General features: G+C 40.5%; 1 protein-coding gene across 15 annotated transcripts in view; it reads right to left on the bottom strand.

Annotated features, from left to right (window-relative positions):
- Positions 1–6,835: 6,835 nt before the first annotated feature.
- LOC109471908 (forkhead box protein P1-like) overlaps positions 6,836–24,530 on the bottom strand; it is a 47,660-nt gene continuing 29,965 nt past the window's right edge. For 2 of the 15 annotated variants that reach the window (XM_019771377.1, XM_019771395.1), the window contains 17 exons: positions 24,002–24,109; positions 23,471–23,590; positions 22,626–22,844; positions 21,695–21,785; positions 20,329–20,614; positions 19,671–19,784; positions 19,245–19,332; positions 18,400–18,540; positions 17,665–17,712; positions 16,744–16,936; positions 16,282–16,358; positions 15,806–15,907; positions 14,367–14,521; positions 13,463–13,540; positions 12,146–12,236; positions 10,511–10,638; positions 6,836–8,263 (listed from right to left, as the gene is read on the bottom strand). In XM_019771377.1, the coding sequence (XP_019626936.1) occupies positions 8,140–8,263; positions 10,511–10,638; positions 12,146–12,236; positions 13,463–13,540; positions 14,367–14,521; positions 15,806–15,907; positions 16,282–16,358; positions 16,744–16,936; positions 17,665–17,712; positions 18,400–18,540; positions 19,245–19,332; positions 19,671–19,784; positions 20,329–20,614; positions 21,695–21,785; positions 22,626–22,844; positions 23,471–23,590; positions 24,002–24,109 (2,163 nt within the window). In that variant the 3' untranslated portion in view covers positions 6,836–8,139. Of the gene's footprint in view, positions 8,264–10,510; positions 10,639–12,145; positions 12,237–13,462; positions 13,541–14,366; positions 14,522–15,077; positions 15,200–15,805; positions 15,908–16,281; positions 16,359–16,743; positions 16,937–17,664; positions 17,713–18,399; positions 18,541–19,244; positions 19,333–19,670; positions 19,785–20,328; positions 20,615–21,694; positions 21,786–22,625; positions 22,845–23,470; positions 23,591–24,001; positions 24,110–24,530 lie in introns of all 15 variants that reach the window. The other 13 variants (XM_019771431.1, XM_019771441.1, XM_019771388.1 and 10 more) reach the window with 13 other exon arrangements.

Genomic DNA, 24,530 nt, shown 5'->3' with positions numbered 1-24,530 from the left:
AAAAAAAAAAAAAAGGACGGGTAAACGGAGGGACTTGTCATGGAGACAGCCCTTGTCCTCGTGCACTCCAGTTTTACATTGTCAAACTTTATTTGTTGGGTCGCTTCAGCCGAAATCTAAAAAAAGCTAACTATTTTTCAGGAGTTTAATCCAGGCTAAATGCGATATCAAAAGCAACAGTTGATGCCACAAACACTCCTTTTCAAATGGAAGGAGTCAGATCCACAATTTTGAAGATGTATTTGTACTGATTAAACGTCGTTATAAAGTTTATCGACAGGAAGTTTGAAAGAAACAATCTACTTCATCATTAGGAGAGTCTATCAAGTGGGCAGATAAAAAATCTAAATAACACATCCATTCACATTAGACAGCTTACCCTCACATTAGTAACACGTGTCAGTCCAGTGTTAGCCTGGCTGTCTCTAGATGTGGCCATGGAGAGACAAATTATACCGGCAATGTTTTATGTGTTCCAGGTTAATGCTGAAATACATAAAACAATGCATTGGCCATTGCGTATGATTTGTAAGTTCTGTGATTTTTAGAGGAGAAACCTACTTAAAATCACAGAACCCACAAATTATATTATAAATTGAGTCTTTTTGTCTACCTCTTCATTAAAAAAAGACATGAATTCCAACTTGTCTGGATGTGGATAGATTGCAGTCTATCTCAAAATCATGTATTTATACATGTAAAACAAAAGGAAACCGTTCTCCTTAACCTTTAAACCAACTTTGATTTAAAAACGGCTCTTAGGCTCCGTCACATATACGTCGTGCGACCTTCCGCGAAAATTCTTGGGTTAGTCGTACACGTGTCGTTCAAAATTCGGCTGACTTCTTAATCTTACGGAAAAGGTTGCCTTGGATCCTTGTCGGTGATTGTTTCTGTAACAACCTGCTTTTTTTAGCTCAGAATTAGCAGCCGGACTACACAAACAGAACGCTGTCAGACTTTTGCGCTGAGGAAAGAATTAACTTCACATTTAAAATCTGATCGAAAAATTTGCTTGAAATGAAAATGCTACAGCATCAAAATGTCGAAAGTGACCGCGCCGTTATAAACAACGGAATAATCTTGGAGAGTTGAGAGTATTGACGTGATTGTACTTGAACTTGTGCGGGTGGTCCGTCAGAGGACAAAGAAGTGGATTTCGGAAAGAAAAACTACTTCCAAACACAGGCAAATTCGCGTCAACTTCACAGAATGGAGTAGACCATAGATGATTCGACTGTTTGTAATGTTTGTCTCCTTGATACTGTAATAGAGCGGTTCTAGTACGTATAAGATAGCCGTTCAGAAACCCTATATTGGTGGTTTATTTGCCCAGACAGAACACACAAAAATCATACGCGAGCACAAACTAAACCTGTATAGACGGCACCTAGTGTTTCCTTTTTCGAATTTCATGCTTGACATCGCCTCTCAAATTTCACACAAGTGTTGATGATCTTAAACAAGTTAAGACTGCAAACTAAACTGTTGTCTGAACGTGTTGGTACTATTAAGAACATTTTGCGCCCTCTCACGGCGCGACCCTTGCTACCCGCTATATAATCACTCTGACAGCCACTCCAGAATCCGTCCGCCGTATTAGTTTGTTGACGGGTGGAGAGTTGCACGTTCTCCCTGATAGTCGGGACTTCGTGGGACACGTGTCCTGACCCCAGCCGACACAAACGTATCCATCATCCAACAACACCGGCCTGTTTACACACGATATTCCTAACAATCTCGGCACAACTTTGGCGGAAATCGGACGCTTTACGTAAAATCAAAGAGTGCAAAATCCCTACACTTCTCGAGGTAGTTCGTAAAATCAAAGATTGTCAATCGCAGACTTGTTTAGCTTCGCATTGCGGTAAACCTGTCGTGGTTTACATGCAATATGGTTTCGTTAACAACCGATCAGATACCATAGTCCTGTCTGTTATTTATTTGCGGAGGGATTATAAATGGGTCTTTAAGCACCCCGAACTATGCCGTATCTGACTCACAAATAAGCGGGCTTGTATCTTTTTCACCACGCCCGCGGATATGAATTGTTGTATTTTTGATAGATGGCATTCTTCGCACCACTTGAAGTAGAATGGGTTGATTAATAAGGTGTGAAAACATAGTTTTTGTTGTAAAGGATTGGAATAAACATTTGGTTAGGGTATTAAAGAATGGGCAAGTCATTGTAAATGGCTAATCTCCAAGCAGATCTTTCGGTGGCCGCAAAAGACAGTATCAGCTTGGCCAGGCAGTAGATCGTTGGGAACTTGTCATGCACATGTGCCACCATAGCATTATGAGGTACCGTTGTTGAGGGTATAATATATAATCTCCCTAATAAAAGTATATATAATAACTGAGCACTGTAAAGTAATAGCGGAGCGACGATCAACCGAAATTAAGTTTCCGACATTTCTAGACATTTTTCTAGACATTTCTAAACCGATGCCCCACCGTGAACTACCTGGTGAAGCATCGGTTTGGAAATATGGCTGAGACATAACTGTCCAAGAACAGACACTCAAAACAAATGAAGACGATACAAGAAGCATATTTTTGTATAAGCACCAGTTTATGTTAGCTCTTGGTATCTTGGACCATTGATAACACAACACAACAAGCAGTCTTTGCTGTCCAGTTCGCTACTTGGTACTTCTACCACTGCAGACCCTGTTGAGAATTATTTTTGTCTTATCTAATGGAGTTTCTACAAACATCTTGTCTTCTTTTTACCTTGCTGATCGTCCTAGCATTTCACAGAAAAAATAGTGAAGCATATTCTTGTTATTCTAATGCCAGTATTGCCGCGTTAGTGTCAAACCCAAAAGTCTTTGTCATCTTCAATTTTTGTGGAATAAAAATGTCCAATTTCTCTGCTGCCCAAAGATGATCAATGAAGCACAATCTGGTCAACTTTTTTGACAGGATTATTTCTTGGGTGTGTCAGATGACTGAAGGTTTTGTGGGTTTAACAATACCTCTGCAACGATGATCACAAAGTCTGTGTGTTCACGATGACCACATCAACCACTGGAGAATACACGAGGAGGATTCTTCCAGACAGAGACAAGGACAGACAAGCAAGACAATGGGCAAATTCTTTTGCTTTGGTAAATATTATTTCAAAGATCACATTACTCAACTCAGGAAGGTCTTCTGTAAGTATTGCTGTCGCAAAGCCACATTAGCAGCATGTTTTATCAAGCGGAAACCGTTCGACGCCATCTCTGTGGCGTCCAATTGTTGTTTTCTCTCCTATCTATAAGCTTGTGCCTTTGGCGTCACCTGTTCGTAACAGCGACTATTCTACCGCCATGTTTGCCTTATTTGGAGGTTTGAAAACTACCAACAAAACTACAACATACTGACTGACTGCAACATTGATATATCTGTGTTCTACAACAAAAAATGATCCTATCTCTGTCCACTTGGCTTCACAAATCAGCAAAAGATGGTTCAGTCCGTACAGAGAGACAATGCGGAACTTCCAGGAGGTTCCTGAGCCATTTTGCACCTTTATAAACTCGATTTGAGCATTTTCAACCACACAAAATGGCTTTTTGGAGAGGGTACTCCTAGATCCTCTTTTCGAGCTTTCTATCTGTCAGTCGATTGCCGGTGGCCTACAAGAAATGACTACGACATCGCAAGATCTTTCCTGAACTCAAGACAAAACAGGCTCAAGAAATTCCCTGCAAATTCCACACTGTGTACAAACCATGGTCTAGATGAAAACATAACTAAAAACGTGAACATTTCTTTAATATCATCCCGACAGTTTCTCTCACACAAACATTATAAGGAAAATCACAAGGTGGTCGGTCTGAACACAACATACAGGCATCCATGGTCAGGGAGCGACCAACTCAGGACGCGACAATTCTGGAATGATCTTTGCTGCTTCTGTTACACCAGAACCTGGGTTAACACAGTCTCCATCCTACTCTTTATAAATCCCAGATTGCTCAACTTGAACCGAACCATTACATGGCCTTTTGTCTATCTAATTATCCACAATTTTTAATCGTCCTCTTGTTGTGAGCTCCCCAAAGTTCACATACATGTATGTAGGTACTCCATGCCTGGTGACATTTACGAACACATTCACTGTTGCAAAGTTGCATTGGCAGATATCTACAGAGAGCCACAGCAAAACTTTGAGCAAGCTTAGAAATGCAAATATTTTTCCCAGTCTTTGTTTTCGTGAAATTGAGATCAACTTGTGTATCTTTTCTCCCCCTACCTATGACTTCACTAAATCTTGTGCACATGATAAACTACTGTTAACACAAATAGATCCATCTATAGGGAGGTGGATCCAGTTATGTTTGGGTTACATTTTACCAGAGCCTTATAAATGTGCTTCGCGTTAGATTACATGTCTTGATTTTGTGGCAAAAACAATGACATGAAATACATCAGAAGACTGGGTGGTAAAATGTATTTTTATTTGAAAGCTACGTCCAAGTTTTGTGCTGTGGCCCTCTAGAGAAAAGATTACGTTTGTATGCAAGCATTGAGCCTTTAGCACTAGGTCTACTTATAATTCTAGATTCTTCACTGGATTTCATTGTAATCACAAAGCCTGCAGAATTGTTGAGGTTAGTTATGTGTGTAGTCCAGAAAAATCCCTTGGTTTGACTGTAGATGTTGGATACTCTTTGGTGAAAGTGTTAAAGTGAGTTGTACTTCGGTATTTGTGAGGAGGTAAGGCGATTTAAAGTCTGTATGTATGGAAAAGTTGGACTGCACCCTCAAGTTATTGTCATTCAATAGCAAAGTGCCCCTGGTATTTAAAAAAATACCAATGTAACCAGGTTTTATGATGATGAACAGGACACTTAAAGGAATGTTTTTTCAAAGTTGAACACATTAATATGATGCACCATACTATTTTCATTGCAACAAATTATAGCTTTTTGAGGAGTTTGCCACTGAGTTTTGTTTTGTTATATGTTTAAACTCGTCAAAAATCTTAATCAATTACAATTGCTATGTCAATTGCCCTCTTATTTTCTTTCTTTGACTTATTTCTATCTACGAGAACACAAAGATGTGGTGATTTTGATGCCAAAGACTGAAATTGCTCCTTGCTGAAATGCATGCAACTGCTTCTTGCTTGAATGCAAACTTCTTGCTTGAATCTTGTGAACTTAACTCTAAAGACTACATACATACACTAAGAATGAAGACTGGTGTACAATATACAGGAAAGAGATATGCAGAATCATGATAAAACAACTGTAGAAACAGGCCACAGCAGCTGTACAGGACATCTTTGATCTGTGTCTGAATCTGACTTTGGCTTCACTGTCATTTGGAGTAGTAATAGGCCACCTCAATTTAATTTCTTGGTTCTCTTGGATGCTGGTTTCAGTCTTTTCTGGTTTGCGAAATAAAATATATTACATATACCATTCAGGTTGTGAATCAATCCCAAAATGCACATATTTTGGCACCAACAGTTCTTGTCTTCCTACTTGTTACAGTTTCTCCGTTGATCAAGATATCTATTTGATTGAAAGTTCAAAATTCATAACAAACAAGCCTAGTGTGTTGACTTTATTCAACTGTAGTGCCTATTTGGGGCTATAATGGGATGCCTAGGCTGTTTTTTTTTGTGGCTTCGTTGATTTCATGCAAAAATCTGAGAACCAACAAATCAAATCGGAGTGGCCTTAGTTTGTAAAAACAAGGCCACGTACTGAGTCTGTTTGGTTTGTGTGGAGTTCCGGCACTTCCAAGTGGTCAGCATATTGCTTTGGAATTTTACAGTCATGCAAAACTTTGGGAAAAATGCAAGCAGTTTGACATATCCTACCCACTGTTGTATCTATAAAGAGAGGGTGCAGTCCAACTTTTTTTGGTATATTAGATTCTTTCTTGGTCCAGCAAGGAGAGAGTGGGGAGGGGGGCATCTGGGGTGGGAATCCTTTCCAGTTTTCATAACTGGTTGGCCTTGGCACCCTCCAAACAAGTAGAAGAAAAAATAAACAAGTAGATGTGAAACTCGAAAAACACCAATTTCAGTAACACAAAAATTCCATCTCTTGCCCCCCTCCCCACTCCTTGCTGATCCAGTCCCAGGATGCCCGACACACAGAAAGCTGAGATTTTGGTTTTCAGTTGAAACTTCTGTTGCTTTTTAATTGGTATTAACTGTCAAATATTCAAGAAATCAAAATGTGATTTATGTGATCTCTGATCTCAATGTTGGAAAACGCTTTGTCAAGTCAAAGAAGTCACAAGTTTGTCTATCGTTTAAATCACACTGCTAACAGCAAAAAAATCTTAAAAAGAAATTCATAAAAATCATTTACCAGTCTAATTTAGTAATTAATACCTTTTTTGGTGACGATACAGTCTCTTTTGTCGTATTTTGATATCATAGAATTTGAATCATGTTGTGACAGAACAAACCGCCGGCAAGATTCTATCCATGCATTCTCCAAATTAACGATCGTACAACAAACCTACCACAAACGGGCCTGGGCCCCAAGACTGAAACAATCACAGCTCTCAAGCTTTCTGTGTGTGACAATCCTTCTAACAGTTTATATTTGCCTCTGTTAAAGCTTCCAAGTCAGCTGTAGCTGGGAGTGTATTTGTTGTCGATTATGTTTGGTGTAGCTTTCCAATAAGGCTAAAACTTCCCAACTCCGGCAAAATCTCTCAGAAAAATAGTTGCCCTTATCTGTTGTTTTTTTCCCCTTCTTAATCGACACATTTTTTTGGCATTTTTGTCTTTTCTTTCTCCTAACAGCAGGTTTTTAAACACTACAAATTTTGAGCGCACTAGTCATTAATTGATTTATCATTTTTCTTTGTACAGCACATTAATTATTGTCTTCAATTACGAAGAAATCTTCATTTACAACTGTTACAGGTTAATCGAGGGTTTTGGAATCAAACGACGCAGTAGTCTGTTTACTTATACTGCATAGTACGGAGACTAGCTAAGGCAGAAGCACGTTAACATTAGGGTTACGACATGGTACTGATCAGTGCTGTGTCCTTATTAGGTACTTGGTCAAGATTGTTAGCGTTTTCTTTCTCACAATTTCGTAAAACACAAAAGTGGCATTATTCACCCCAAATAAACTGGGGGAAAAACAATTTTTTTGGATCACTGCGATCATTCTAATTACCGTACGTTAACATAATACACTTAACATTAATCCTACCTACGTAAGCACATAATGCATTTGCACAATAAAAATAGAGCCATCTATGGGGCTAGCTAAAAGCAACATACAGCTGCAGTTTGCACAGGGACCAAACCCCTGGTATGAGACCATTTCAACACCCCCTCTCCTAAAGTGGCGCACCCCACAAAACTGTGTCTGTTGCTTATTCCTGGGTGCTACCACTTTGACTTCTGAGGGGGGTTTCTTGAGAATGTTTCCCGTCAAACAATAGTCAAAGACAGAAAACGGAAAAAAACTGGGCAAAACAAGTTGCCCGGCGACACAGTGTCACAACACAACGAAAATTGACTCTTTGGTAAAATTGGTCTAAAACTGACATTATTTGGAGGGTTGGTTTTAACAATTAATTTGGTCTGGACAAGGAGTGCACAGGACAAGACTGGAAAAGAGGATACACACCCTAACAAATTGTATCTATCCTATCTACATGGCAGACTTGATAAACAAATGAAAATGATTCAGAAATGATGCAAGTTCACATTACATTAAACATTTTCTTTCTTTCCAAAACTAAAACTAAGGTTAAGCAACTTATTTTCAAATAAGCTTCCTCCAACATAGCTAAAAATTCACTAGCCTGCAAGAAACAAGAAAGGAGAGGATCTAAAAAGAAAGTTTATCTACACTGACGGGAGAGCCAATCAAAACGCTTCTTTCAGAGGTCAAAGGTCACCACCAGGCCTGCTGGTATGCATCAGGCAAACAAGTTCACAACTTGTTGTTGCCATGGAAACAGACAAAAATTGCTAACTTTTGGTGAGTCTTTTTTTTTCTTCCTTTCCCTCTTGCTCTCCCTGTTACAACGATGCATGGAAGATTTTTCAAACTGAATCTGGAAAAATAAAAGTCTGTATCCTCTTTTCTCAGTTTAGCCTGGAGAGAACTCCCTGTGTTTTGAGTGGTTGGTTATTGGAGTGGAGGAAGGTAGTTATTTGGGGGACTCCACCTCCTCTGCCCTGTTGTCCCCATTTGCCCCCGGCCTTTGGGCACCCTCTTCTGGCTCCATTTTGACCTGCACCGGTTCAACCTTCACCTGCACATCGGTTGGGCTCCTGGTGGAAAACAGACAAAAAACTAGAGTTCCCCGATCTCATACCTTCGCCAAATGATGTTAATCTTTATGACTGACAAATTATACATTAGATTATTCCCCCCTGATTTAAGAAATAGGAACCTAATTTTCATGAATTATATCATTTTATCATAATCTCAACCAAAAAACAGTCTTATACTAACAAACAATGCATTCTAGCATTTCCTCATAAATTATGCAAATGAGGTCCTGATTTGAATAAATTATGTTTAATGATGTTCACCTCAATTTAACTTTCAAATACCACAAGTATGAAATTCCAGGCAGTTATCATTACATAATTATAAAATTTTCTCATTAATTATGCAAATTAGGTCATTATTAACATAATCAATATTTTCCTGTGTTTCTTTCGTTGTCAATTACCAATGTCACAAGCTTTAATTGTCCTATCATGGAATACAGCTGATTTATAGAATTTCCCCATAAATTATGCAAATTACATCCATATTTGCATAATTGTCACATAATTATATTAAGCATCACGTAAGCTACCTACATACCAAAAATCACGACGATCCGTCAACCGGTTCTTGAGTTATCCCCTTTTGAATATTTTCAAGAATATATCGCTGCAGTTCCAGAGCAAGCCGCTAGGGGGCCTAAACTCACGTCACTTCTTCCCCAGCACAAGAGCTACCTACCATCTAAATTTCATCACCATAGCATGTCTAGATCATGAGATATCAAAACCGGAAGTTCAGCTGCAGTACCATAACAAGCCGCTAGGGGGTCCAAAATCTAATCATTTTGAGGTCTCATCAAGACCTACCCACCTACCAAGTATCAAGACAATCCATCAAGGCCTTCTCAAGTTATCGTGTTTACAGACAGACAGACAGACACACACATACACGAACGCCCCTGAAAACATAACCTTCTTGGCGAAGGTAATAACAATTCTAAAAGCCAATATCAAAACAATTAAAAAAAATCTTGGGTATTTTGCAATTCTACTTCCATAGCAAATTTCAGGTCATTTGGCCCAAAAATGAAGAAATTGAATCCATTTAAAGAAATGGCATGAGGAGAAGGAGGAAGGGAAGAAGGACGAGAGAAAACAAGAAATTTAATCCATACCATGGTATGGAGTGAAATATTTAAAACTAGAGTCCCACGATCTCATACCTTCGCCAAATGATGTTAATCTTTATGACAAAGTAAAGATTATTCCTCCTGATTTTGCAAATAGGATCCTCATTTGCATGAATTATATGAGTTGATCATATTATCCATAAAAGACAGCCTTATCTTAAAAAAGAAAGCCATTCTATCATTACCTCATAAATTATGCAAATGAGGTCCTTATTTGAATAAATTATGTTTAATGATGTTCACATTCACTTAACTTGCAAATACCCTAAGTATGAAATTCCAGGCAGTTACCATTATGGAATTATAACATTTTCTCATTAATTATGCAAATTAAGTGTTAATTTACATAATTAATATCTTCCTGTGTTTTTCTCGTTGTCAATTACATATGTCTCAAGCTTGAATAGTCCTATAATGTAATGCAGTCTGATTTACCGAATTTCCTCATTAATTATGCAAATTACGTCCAGATTTGCATAATTGTCGCATAATTATGTCAAGCATCACTTAAGCCACTTACATAACAAAAATCATGATGATCCGTCCACCGGTTCTTGAATTATCCTCTTATGAATATTTTCAAAGAAATGGCCCTGCAGTTCCTGAGCAAGCCGATAGGGGGCCCAAACCTATGTCACTTATTCCCCAGCACAAGACCTACCTACCATCCAAATTTCGTGACCCTAGCACGTCCAGATCACGAGATATCAAAACCGGAAGTTCAGCTGCAGTACCATAAGAAGCCGCCAGGGGGCCCTAAATCTAATCATTTCGAGGTCTCATCAAGACCTACCCACCTACCAAATATGAAGTCAATCCATTTAAGCCTTCTCAAGTTATCGTGTTTACAGACAGACAGACAGACAGACAGACAGACAGACACACACACGAACGCCTACGAAAACATAACCTTCTTGGCGAAGGTAATAAAAATGCTTAAATTATTGAATTCTGACAACCTGATGTAACCCAACACTAGTTACCATGGTGACAGGCGTCTGGTTCAGGTCATCTTATTTGTTTGAAGAAGAAGAAGAGGAAGAAGAAACAGAGCAAAACATGTTTTCCTTCTGCGAAGGTAAACATAATTCTAACAGTATCTGCGACTCACATGTGAGGGGAGTCCTCTTCGCTGGGGACGTGTTCGGACCCGTCCCTGTCAGGAAGCAACGTGGGGGGTCCAGCCAGGCCGGTGGCGGCGCTACTCAGCAGCGGGAGGTTGTTTTCTGCCAACGTCGCCTGTGGAGAGAGGGGGGGACCAACGTTAGTAACTACTGCCCCTCCCATGGTCCCCTCGGGGCAGAATTCAGTCCTATCCCATAATCCCATGGTTATCTAGAGACGAATCTCCGTGTTGTAATTGGTAAACTAGAACTTGGATAAAGGTCTCATTCCACTCTGTGCAGAGCATAGGGGTGGTGCTCATCTCCATTTCTGTAGCCCTTGGGCCACACAGTTGTCCAATCACTACAGCAGGGGGCTAGACCACTGTTAGGTAGTGTTGTGTGTTCCATACTCTTACAGAGTACATTCATTAATACATGTAGAATTCATCTCAACTACAAATTTGCTTTTGGGCACTCAAAATTGCTGCCTCAGTGGTATGGGGGTACACGAATGCCAATTTCCTGATTACTTTTTTAATGTTTGACATCTATAACTGGGACTAACACCATACTCAGCTCACTTTACCATATCAAGTTGACAGGACATAATTATGTGCCGCATACTCATTCAATCATTTCTGACAAAAATTCATATTCATAACACAGGCATTTGTATTTCTGACCACATATACATGTACCATGCGTAGACTACACTACTACTACATGTACCCTATCCATGCATGTGAGGTACTAGTATGAAGACTACTAGAAGGTGCCTGGTCAGCTCTGTGTAAGTCGGACTACCGTGCAGCCATGCAGCAGTGTTTTGGTTTGCGGCAGTGTTAGTATAGTTCTGCTGATGTGATTTTCCTTTTGTACATTTTAATGTTACTGCCAAGTGTGTTAAGTACAAGGTGGCTCAGGATTCTTAAATCTTAAAAAAAAGCAATGTGTACTAATTGCAACAGTCCCTATTATTTCACATACATGTACTTCACAATATGGCTTATTTTTCTGAACAGAAGTTCCTTTCTGTAAATTAAAACATATGACACACTTGGGTATTTTTAGACTACTGAACAACCCTACCTACTAATACATTTGTATGTTGTTGGGTACTGAAACCACTAAAACTAACTCCTAAGTTTAAACATTCTTGTAAAAAAAAGACTATTACTGATGTTCAGGAATAATCTAATATAAATTCTGTGGCCTTTCCTGCCATTCTACATGTTGATACAAAAACTGTACAAAAGTTTCCATCTTTTAATACATCAGGAAATTGAAAGCAATAAATGACTAAAACTTTTTCAGTACTGTATTTACCAGTACCAGATAAGAAAAAAAACACCCATTTCCAAGCTGCAACACTTTCTCAATTCAAGTATCAATACTAGAGAAATTGGACGTCTTGGGATCACCTGGGCTAACTGGAGGTCCTATACTGAAAATAGAACATCCTAAAGAGGGCTGTCGATGTATACAGCCACCATGCATCAGTTCTTGATGTCCACACATGATTGATTGATAGAGAAATTGTAGAGACTGTTGGTGGGTGACATTTGCAAGCGTTGAGACCAGCTAAACTACAGACTAGTGTCGCTGTGCCAGGCACCAGAGCAAGTTTCTGAAGTCCTTACCTCATAGAGAAAAGCTGCGCCTACCTGTAGATTGGCATTGATGTTGGCTGCATACAGGTTGTGGTCAGGTACAACTCCGCCCATGCCTCGACTGGTGGACCAAATGGGGGAGGGGGGCACAAAACGTACGGTCAGCATTTTGCATTCATGACTGACGGTTGATGGTAACGGCATGGTCTCTTTACGTCATGGGCCACCGTACGATTTTCATGTCACAGAGGTCTCCCCAGAAATTCGTAGGGGAAAGGTGCTCCCTAATCAGTTGATGAAAAATCAGTGAATTTTCATGAAAATACTAAGAGAAAACCCTAAATTTGAACATTTTTGGGAGAGGTGCAAGAATTTTGGGGAGAGGGGGGAGCACCCTTGTTTCATTGCTTGGGGAGAGCCCTGCATGTTATAGAATTTTCTATAGCTAGCAGGCTGCAACAGTGCTATCATACATGTAGACTTGTTCACAGATCCCCTTGCATATACTGGGAGATAAGGGGTACTGTGGCTAGCTCTGGGGCCAAACAAATCATTACCATTATATAATTACACACCACAGCACACACCACATGCATGTTGTTGTCACAAGAATGATGTTGCTTGTCCCTTGCACTACCCATAACACCACGCATCTCACAGCATGCAATGCCAATGGGATCCGTCAAAAGGTCTATTCATGGCTTTCTTAGGGCAGACTTGACCATAATGCCTCCTACTAACTGCCCACGGATGACTTCTTCAATCACCCCTCGGGACATGCATGCCATTATCTATAATAATCTCCACAAAGATACGTGGGGAAAATTGTGACTTTTTCCTTGTTGTTCATTTTTGTAATAAACTGCCTTATAGCAGATGTTTTTGCCTCCCAAAATCAGCCTGTAGACAGTTTGTAACTGGACTGGGGTGTGAAAAATGTGAGAATTTTGCCTGCATGGAGATTATGTCATACTGGCACTACAGTGTCTACTACATGCTGGTAGTCAACAAAAACATATTAACGAAAATATAAGTTTCAAATCAGGTTGCCTCCGAAGTTTGCATGTCTTTTGCAAAGTAGTCCAGGGTGATGCAGTCTGGGATATCGCATTTGAAAGTATCAGAGAGTACTACCATGGAGTTAAAATATCTGATTTTCTACCTCCATGGTACTAGTGTTGCCACAACCATTTTCATGCCTTGTCAAAGGACAGAGCCTTTCATACGCAAAATAAGCCCTGATTCTATACCTTAACCCTTTATACCAAACAAGTTTAGTTTGAAAATGACATGCACACTTCTGAACTACGCTGTGACTAGGAACATTTCAATCACAATTGTACTGACCGGCCAAACCCCCTACCAGCAAGTGGTAGACTCCAACCTTCAGGCATGAGTTTGTCAGTGTCGCCTGATTTGGGCTCACTGAAAGCAAAATATGGGGGTAGTCAGGGTGTTTATTTCTTCCTGGGCAGTTGGTAAAAAGCACTATCGCAACACTACAAAAACATGTACAAATCTGAATCTACCTACGAAAAGGCAGTTTTACAAATCAAACTAGAATACTACTTTTTGGCAACAAAAAGACAAGAAAAGGGTGATTTACATTCTATTTAAGAAAAATAGCTACTCTATCAGAGTGACACTCATGTATACAATGTATACAATATATATCATCTTCAACACATAAAAAAAGAGGCAAAAAAATAAGTCTTCACATGCATGGGTGTTAGACAACATACATGTATAGAGTATGGTCTCCTCTAGGGTGATGTTTAGGAGTGCGAAACATGAATATTGTTAGAGGTTAGTGTGCAGGAAGCAGCCATGGAGAGTGAAAAATGTGGGGTAAGCATTTGCAGAGCAGCAATTAGCTGAGGAGGGTGGTAAAGAAAAAAGGCAGCGTTGCTAGAGGTTTCTCGTAGCATGGTCACTTCTGGCTTCCTTCTGGTATCGGTGTTTCAAAAACATTGCTCAAAAACATCACTCCAAAAGTTGTTTCTTCAAACATAGAAGCATTTGCATAGAAATCTTGGTACAGAAAACACTTTTGATGTATTTCAGTGAAGTTTGTATCAAATAAATGAACAGCAAATGACAGCAAACAGATGTGAGACCTTTAGATAATTTCATTTTTGGATTTTGTACAATGTTTCATTGCGAAACTCCACCCAAAAGGAAACCAAAGTGGACCACGCTCGGAGAAAGCCCTACCGGCCGGTAAAAACGTATGTATGCAGGGACGTCTTACTCGTGCTCATAATCAGGTGGGTACTTTCTAGGCCTGCCCCGCTTAACGTGATGCCGCTTTTTAAATTCCTCATCATCCACTGTCCAATACGAGCCGAAACTGTCCTCAAGTCTTTGAAAGCAAGAGTGAACCGACAAATTGTAGCGTACAGCGTTCTGCGAGACAACAGGCAGGGCGGAGGGCGTGGCGTGCAGAACATAAAAATAAAGGGAAAAAACAAAAGTGTAGAGGAAAGCACAGCCAAATAAAAACCCCATGCTCCACACCGCGGTAATAAAGGGTACGTGCCAGCATGGAATGGTCGCTATCTGTTGTTGTGTGGAGTAACCGGGACTTCTAACCCCTTCCTTGAGGCACAAAAGAGTCTTGGAAACATAACCAGAACCTTACACCCTTTTGTACACGTTTTATGTAATTTTTCAAGAGGCCAAGAAGACTGGTGAACAGAATCTTTTGTTTTTCTATTGTACCAAATTTTGTTTTCAAGATTTATGTAGTAGCAATTGCTGTCCAAAAGGGATTTCATGAATGTCTGAGTCTTTTAGCGCATTTTCTGATGTTTTGTATACAATGTTTCTTCCAATAATGGCCTCAAATGATATCTTGAGTATCACATTTTACGGTAGCTACTTCAAATGTGTTGCAGACAACTTTTGAGCATTTGGAAGGGGTTGCTTCGTCCCTCGTTGACGCACAATGCATTCCACATACCCACTCATTTTCTGTTGCCTCCGTTTTTGGAATTCGATTTCATCCACAGTCCAAACGGCCCCTTTTACATTTTCTACTCGTACAAAACACTTGTGCAGACTAAGATTGTGGCGCACTGCGTTCTACATCAATACAGAGGGAGAGAGAAAGGGAATACACACATTCAACATGCATTATTATCAGAGTATTTAAATATATATTGTGTTGAACTTGATTCCCCATACAAAACTATGCCACAATGTATGACATGAAACCATTTCATATCACATTTTCTACAACAGATAATCTTTTTCAAAAGAATAATCCAGGCAAGACCAGAGCAATCTAATTATCGATATAACAGCAGACATCATAGATATGATTTTTTTAAAATCTGAACTTTTGTTACCCATGACTTTCAAAAATCATCAAATATCATACACAATCTTAGTTTGTTGCTAGAAATTACTTCTTTTTAAAGCTGATAAGTTATAATCAAATTGATCAGGTCTGGCAGGAGTAATACTTGGAGAGCAACAGGCTTATAATAAATAACAGCAAACTCAAACACCAGATTCCCTATTTCAAAATCATACAAGATGTACCTTTGTTAAAATCACAGTAATGTGAAATCTTTATAATAACATTGTTATAAAACATACAGCATCGTCTTCTCACTTCAATCATGGATAGAGCAATTTTTTTCACATTTGGCTCTATTTTCAACTTGCGAGAATTCTATGACATACCTTCCACGTCGCTGCGTTCCGTCGGAAATACGCGAAGGTTCTCGTGAACCAGTTATAGATCTCGTTGAGGGTGAGTTGTTTCTCCGGAGATTCAATGATCGCCTGGGATACAAACCACAAAGTTATGACATGACGAGCCTTGGAGAAGATTATTACGAGAAGCTACGATCCAGCTTAACTTTATAGCTATGATCCAGCTGCCTCACTATGTAGCTATGATTCAGATGCTTAATTTAGTTATGATCTAGATGCCTAACTTTGTAGTTATGATCCAGGTGCTTAGTTTTGTAGCTATTACTTATAAGAATGATGATCCAGGTGCCTAACTTTGTAGCTTGATGATCCAGACACCTAAATTTGTAGCTAGATCTTGGGAACCTTTCCCTTAGTTTGATCAGACCTATACAGGTCATTGCTGAGATTAAACAGCTCATGAATTTCGACATATCTAAAATACCATAACCTTCAATCCTCACCTGTCTTATGAGAGAAGCATAGGTGAACGGTGGTCGCACGTCGGCGTTCTTATAGAATTCATGGTTTCGCTGGATTTCTAAAACAAGAAATGCAACCATAGTTATACTTCTAGGAAGTTCATAATTCTTCCTAAAGTCCAGCATAAAATAATACAAAGTGTAACAGTTACTGTTACAATGTAAATATACAAATATACATGTACATTTGAATGAACAAAAAAAACTTCAATTTCTAATTCATAAAGGTTTTAATGCTGTGCCACTTTGCTTGCATGTCTCTTGTTTTTAACAATTAACTGATTGATTGATTATCTATTAACTACTAAACATTAGCCTGGTTATTTTAGCTCCCGAGTACTACATCCTTGTGAAGAAGATGTACATGTAGGACTTGGAAGCTAAAATACACACATGTAGGTTTGGTAACAGGTTACCCAGGCTACTAAACACTCCACGCCCCACCTTCTGACAGTGGGAGGTTGTACTTCTCGCTGGCCCTGCGGCGGATCGGACCGACGGCCGTGGGCGTGGCCGGCGCCGTCATGACCGGAGTCGTTGGGGTGGTGGGCGTGTGCGGTGTGGAATCATGGGTAACGACCGGCGAGGGAGGCGGCAACGGGGGCGGCGGCTCGGGCTTGGACATGACAGGAGTGATCTGGAAGAAATTATAAGTAAGAAAGTGAGTGTCGGAACAAGTAAACTCTACATATTAGTACTGAGAATACAGGCAACAAAGAGTTGATTTTATGGATGACTAAATCTAATCACTTTTCACTCGCTATAAAATGGGAAGAGTCTATTTTGCATGGGGGTCAACTGCCCGAAAAGAGAAGTTATGTTCTGTAAGTTTTTTTTTCCAGAGGCTGGTATCCATAAAATCAAGTTTTACTGGAATGACATGCAAAGTCATGCATGTTAGAGGGAGAGATTAAACCAGTCAACAGGCACTGCAACCATTTTAATAGAAGAAAGAGTTGAGAGTTGAGTTCAACAGAAAATTGGCACCAAAAGTTCATGGTCTGAAAAAAATTGACATGTTTGTAGAGCTAGATGTTTGCGGGGGTGGCAGGTGCAGTAAAAAGAAAGTCCGCGAATTATTTGTTAACAGTATTAATAAATTTGCTGTACAGAAGTGACTGCGAAAACAGTGAATATAAAAGTACAGCGAAAAACTTGTGATTTACAGTACTCTATACATTCTTTCCCTGGTTAAATCTCCAGGCAAATGGTGTTAGTAGACCAGCATTCCCAAACAAGATAGAGTGAGGCACACAGGTTAGGAAGCTTGCTACGTCCTACTCTAAGCTACGCTCAGCCAATCATGCGATCAGTTGGAGGAACTAAAAAGGAGAGGCTGAACTACAAGTAAGGGATCGGCTGTACCCTGCTTCTAGCCTCCCTTTCCATTTGGGAAAGCATCCACTTTGAATCCTGTGTAGTGAGGGAAGTGGGATATTAGACAAAATCTGGTTCTTCAATTTCACTAATTTTGATAGCCTTCTAGTTGTAGGCAAGCAAAAGTTTGTCAGCTTGATAGGTGGGCAAATCTTTCTAATTTTGATAACTCTATAGTATTCAAGTAAAGATGGAGCCGAGATGACTATGATGATAAAAAGTTATTTGCAGTTTGTCAGCTAATAGACAGGTGGCGCTATTGCAATATACTAGTACTCGATACATTCTTTCTAGTTTTAGCTCTCTTCACCTTCTGTTGTGCCACTAAGCTATTGCTGTTAAAAACTTCTTTGAAATGACTTTAACAGTAACTCATACAGTAACTGTGAGGTGGCTTATAGACTGATCCTATAGCCCAGCCCACCTCGTTCAAAACGTAGAGACGCATAATAAAAACATGTAATGCAAACATTTCACAGACATGCAAATGCTACTCTCTCATTGGTTGAACTGCTAACTGCCATGCTCTCATTGGCTGAACTGCTAATACACGTATATTTTGACGGACAGTCAGGATTGGCCTATTTTTGTGATATCTTGCATGCCTATATTTTGATGTCACAACAAATCTTTACTAGTATCTCTCACGACAAGATGCACAACGATGTACATGTACTTTAACACCACAAGAAACCCATGCTGAATAAGGCGGTAGTGACAAACTTGGAGGTGTGGGTGTGTGCCTGCAGTAGTAGACTGGGAAGGAAGGAGGTTTACAATCGTGCTCACAGGCTCCTTCGGCTCGGCCGGCTTCATGTGCAGGTGGGTCATCATGGCCTGCAGACGCTCACGCTCCTTTGCCAACTGAAAAAGTACATTTCATTGGATTTAATGGCTGTATAACATAAGGACATACATGTACATGTACAGCAAAGGCTACCCTATTCTGTATCTGTATAGCCGGTAAAACCACCTTTCGACGTAACACACCAGCTTCGCAGGCACGCGGTGCGGCGGCAGCTGGCTACATTACACCAATCGACTTGTTACACCTAGCCCTTGGACATCCAGCTCTACACATTGTTAAAAGCTATCTAATGACAATGCTCCTACTGTACTTGGTTGGTCTATTAGCTGAAGGCTATCAAAAAGGGCTAGCCCTGGCAACAACAGAATATATTATATAATGTGATCGGTTACAAGTCCCAGGTGCTACATGATCTTTATGCATATATCTCTGACAACACAATGATTCATTTACAATGCATTTTACTAACCAATATACATGTAGACACATGTATAGTTGTCATTTCTGACGTGTGGTGTACTAACAAGCATACTCCTAATATACACATGTGATCACTTGTAATGCTAAAATGCTAGATCCATCTAAAAGCTATACAATATATCTTTATGATAAATTATGTGAGACAAGTCACTTAGTACTTATCAAGCATTGATTTAGTACTTATAAAGCATTGATAAGAGTATGTATGCAGGAGCTGTCAGTTTTCATGATCTTGAATCAGTCTACAGTACATGTTTATGCTCCAGACATGAGTTCTGACCTGTAACTCCAGCTGTGCCACCACCTGCATCTGCACCCTGGCCTGGGCCGTGCTCCTGTCATCCAGAGCATGCTCCGTGTTCAGGTGCCTGTCAGGCAACAAACAAGACATGAAAATGATTGCTTTGTCTAGTTTAAAATAAAGGTTTCATTTCTAGTTCATCTTATGCTATCATTTAACAATCAATTCAAATCATTGCAAAGTTTATTTGTAAACCCATGCTCAAAGGCTTATTTCAAGGGAAATTTTTTAAGACTTGTAAAAAAAAGGTATTACCATAACACATAGAAATTCTGACATTTTACAACTTGAAAGTGACTGCCAGCTTTGCCAGCCATTACAATAAAATGGGCCTATACAATGAACAAAAAGGGCCCATATAATTGTACAACTACTAGTAGTTGAATCTATTGAAGCAATCCTTACTTGAGAAAGAGGCCAAAGTCCTCACAGACAGCCTCACAGCCCGGCCACTTGCACATGCGGTTCCCGTACAGGGGGTGGTTGTGTCCTGGAGAGGTTCGGCCATCCGCGATCGGGCTGAAACAGAAACAGACACAGGTCACTTTGAGAATTTCTTTACACACCTCTACACACAAAAGTAACCAAAAAATCTGATTTGACTGCTTTAAGATTGATACACAGTTGGTGTTTATGTTTACTGAAGGAAAACATATTGTTTTTGCTCAGTTTCTTCCTCTTCTTCTTCTTCTCCAAACAAATAAGGTCAATGACCTGAACCAAACATCTGTCACCATGGTAACTAGTGTTGGGTTAAATCATGTTGCAATTTTATAGCAGGAGGAATTTAGACATATTCATTATATATTAATGTATTTGAGTAAGAATTTACAAAGCAGACCATATGCAAAGGTAAACAAATGTAACCTTTCGTTTGTTGTTTTTTCCCTCCAGCTCTTTCTATACTACTTTCTGCATGTTTTTTGCAAACGTTTTTTGCTCCCCTGGAAATAGTGTGTTGGTTGGCCATGACGCCAAAAACAAACACAAAATCTATGTACATGGAAATCTGACTAGTAAACTACTCTGACGGTAAACTACTCTCCAAACCTTTTCTGCTCACCTGGAGATAGTGTGAGGGTTGGCCATGACGAGTCCTGCGTGCAGCAAGGCTGCGTCCCCCGCCGCGGAGGCGAAGGCCTGCCCGTTCATGACCGGCGCGGCTGGTATGGACGGTGACGTCGGGATGGTGGTGGCTGCGGCGGCGGCTGCGGTACCCCCCGCGGTGGTGGAGGTTGCTGCGACATTGACAGTGATGTTGTTAGTGGCCTTGGTAGGATCGTGGATTATCCCTGCGGCGCCCCCCGTCAGCTGCGTCCAGAGTGCCTGGATCTCGGCCGGGGACAGACCTACAGAAGGGAGGCAGGAGGGGGGGCGTGTGCTACAACTGGACTGTTCCACTTCATCCGGGAGAGGGAGGGGACACTGAAGGTGTTAAAATATACTATATCAACTCCCTAAAAGGGGAGAAGGAAACAAAATGTTAGGAATCAAAAAGGAAGTGCTTACAAGGGAAGGAGGCAGGAGGGGGGCGTATGCTACAACAACAGGACTGTTCCACTTCATCCGGGGGGAGGGAGGGAACATAGAAGGACACTGAAGGGACAGATTATATCATATCAAATCCCTAAAAGGGGATAAAGAAAACAAAATGTTAGGAATAAAAAAGGAAGTGCTTGGAGGGAGGGGGCACCATGCGTGTGCTACAACTGGACTGTTCCACTTTATCCGGGGGGAGGGAAGGGACACTGAAGGGGTGAATTATATAATGCTAACACCCTAAAGGGGGATAAAGACTGTTGAAGGAAACAAATGTTAGGAATCAAAAAGAAAGTGCTTGGAGGGGAGGGAGGTACCATGCATACATGTATGCTATAGACATGTACCTGGGTTGATCCATGTCATCTAGGGTTGGGAAGGGGTGGAAGACTGACACTGGACTGTACCAAATTCAGTGAGGATAGGGGGCGGAACTGAAAAAAAGACTTGTTCCATATGATCCAAGGTGGGGAGGGGGAAAACTGAACCCTGAAGGAAAGACTGTCATTTGACCTACTCCCTACAGCAGAAAAAAAATTGCTGAAATAAAAATGTGATAAATAGATAGAACAGCACAAACTCCAACTTGTGCAAGGCATGCTTCCTAAACAGGTCTTGGAAGAAATAAAATGATGAAATGAAAAGAAATTTCAAATTTTACTCCTTGAAAAGAAAAAAACTTGAGATTAGTACAAGTTCAAAATCAAAATGGTTAAAAATAACAAAACACAATGCTGTATTCGTACATAATATGATAAATTTAAGTCAAGTAAAGAAGGTGTCAAGATAACTATAAATGATAGAAAATCATCTGCAGTTTGTAACAAAATAGATAGGTGGTGCTTTTGATACATAGATTATACATTCTGCCCTGTTCTAGATCCCCTCACCTTGTGTCAGCTGGACAGGTACGACACCCTGCTGGGTTTGGACCAGGCCGTGTTGTCTGAAGATCAACTGCTGCTGCTGCGCCTGTTGCATCTGTGACAAGGACAAAAAATCAAAGCTTTCTTCCACACCTCTTCTTTGACGTGAATGTTTTATTCATTATTGTGAATTTCTTGCTTATCCTATGCATATTCCACTATGTCTCCCATCTCATCTTATTTCATCTATCCCTTAGTCTAATTTTTTAAATGTTGGGGCGCCAAAGATGATTTGACAACTGCATGTGACACACAGTTTTAACTTCCCAGCCTAAGGGGAGACAGAGAATACTGAGCTCCTATTGGACTGATTTTCATACTGTAATAAAGAATCCTGAGCTCCTATTGGTACATGTAGTTCTGGGAATGGGAATCATCGTCCTCCAGAGTTAGAGGCAAATGGGCACAACCTCTCAAAGTGGAGGTCCAATCAGCCCCACAAAGAGAGATAACACAGCCTAATGCGAGTAATATTAACCTACATCGGGTACATATAGCAGAGAAAAGCAGAACTCCAGCCGCAACCTCTGAGGAAGGTGTCTGATAGATACTGAAACATAAGCATTTAGGTGAGAAATCTTGGTTGTGTAAAAGAAAACTCCTGTATCCTATACCTTACCAATCTGAGGAAACTATTTTTGGAAATACTATCATGAAAGTTTATCTGTGTTGGTAGTTACATGTTTAAAGTGAAAAATTTTGGTCCAACACAAAAAATTCTCTCACCTAGAGCTTTCGACCAGTCACTCTGGTCTTCCTCAGTAGACTGACCCAGTTAGGCTTGTCACGTGGCTTCTTTGAAGTGTGACGTCAACACTGGGTCAAAGGTATTTTCAGAAAACTCCTGCATCCTATACCTTACCAACTGGATGAAACTATTTCTGTGAATACTAACCTGTAAAAAGAGTTGTTGCTGTAGAGCCATCTGCTGCAGTTGTTGCTGTTTGCTGGCGTCGGGCTGCTTCCCCCCGGCGCCGGTGGTCGCCACGAGCGCAGCCATGGCCTGCTGCTGCTGCAGCATCTGGAGCTGCAGCTGTTCCTGCAGCTGCTGCTGCATCTTCAGCTGCTGGTCCTTGTTCACACCCGGCTTGGCGTACAGCTCCTGTAGCTGCTGCTGGCAGGGGAAATACAGAGAAGTCCATGTTATGTTATGTTATGTCCGAGCAGAAGAAATGATTCAAAATCATCATCATCAATCCGCACTTGCACCTGTGCGAAACTCTGATTCTTCTCGGTTTTCGCTGGATGTTTGGTCAACATTGCATCAAAATTTTTTCTGTTGCAGATGATATCTTCTCCGCCACAATATTTGAAAACTACAGTTGGGATGTTAACCTTATATACCTGAATATAAACTTATATGAGACATTCTGCCAAAGTGCTATGCACAATACACTATGGGTTTCGCAGAGGTGCAGTATGTTCTGCTGACGTGCTGGCATCTGCAAGTTTCCTCCACTTCCCCTTGTTACTAACAAGGTCAGAGATCTGTTTCACTGAGAGTTGGTTGTTGTAATTTCTCAGGAGCTGTTGCATTAAAATACCAGAGTTATCAACCAAGGATTGAGGTGTTCAAAAAATGTATTTTCCTTCCAACGCACTGCCACCAAGTACAGTAGGGGCATCATCACTAGACAGCTTTAAATAATTTCCCGACTTAACACTCCTTTCAGATTCAATGTCATCACAGAATGCAGCAGAGGACCAGTTCCAATCCTGATGGCTGCTGTCAGAACATACCTGTTGTTGGATGAGTGTCTGTTGTGCCATGAGTTGCTGCAGCTGCTGCGGTGACAACACCTGCTGCTGCAGGATCTGCTGCAGCTGAACAGGTGTCAGCTGCTGGGGAGCCAGCAATACCTGCAGCAGAAAGAGGTGTACAGTTTCATGAGGTTGGTACATGTAAGTTACTGAACAGAGTTCTTTTACACAACAAGTTTTGGTGACACACGGGCTGAAAAACACTCAGTTGTGTAAAAAGGATCTCTTTATTCAGGTACACATGATGTACAGTTGTATCTCTTATTACCTTTAACAGAAAGGTCATGGTTTTTCTTTGTGTGTGTGTGTATGAGCACGCATGTGTGTCTCTGTGCGCGTGTGTGAACACAATAACTCAAGAGGGCTTAGATGGATTGTCACACTTGGTATGCAGGTAGGTTTTGATGAGACCACAGTCAAAAATTAGGTGCACAGCTCCAATTTGAGGTGCACAAAAATCTTATGCACATCTTTCCAGTATTTTGAGCCATGATTAATGAAAAGGTGTACCTGTGGCATCTGTGCGGCAGAGACTGGCACACCCTTGTCTCCAGGCTTGGCCCCTTTCAGCGCCTGCTGCTGTTGTTGGTGTTGGAGCAGGATGGCTTGGTGCAGGGCCTATAACATCATAACATGGCAGCCTCTCAGAATAGTAACATACACATGTATATAGTACCACAGTCTGTAAGATTTAAGTAGGTAGGTATATGTAGTGTTATAGACTTGTTGGTGTACAGCTCCAATTTGAGGTGCACAAAAAAATTACACATATGCGTACATCATGACATAGCAGGCTCTCAGAATAGTAACATACAAATGTACAGTACCACAATCCAAGGCTCTAGCCTGCACCAGTTTTTCCAGCAAAAATTGCAGGAACTGTGCGTGTGACGGAATTTTGTTAAACCAATTAGTCAACCTTGATGGACAAAATTGGCAAAAGTCTTCCAAAGGACTGCCAACAACCACGTTCAACCCCATGATTTGCCTTAGTCTGAAAATGTGGGAAATTGTCTTTTTATAGGTTTGAAAATACAAA

Source organism: Branchiostoma belcheri, unplaced genomic scaffold (assembly GCF_001625305.1).
Source record: "Branchiostoma belcheri isolate BF01 breed outbred unplaced genomic scaffold, Haploidv18h27 scaffold10, whole genome shotgun sequence".
Taxonomy (NCBI): domain Eukaryota; kingdom Metazoa; phylum Chordata; class Leptocardii; order Amphioxiformes; family Branchiostomatidae; genus Branchiostoma; species Branchiostoma belcheri.
This window is presented reverse-complemented; position numbering and strand designations above follow the sequence as displayed.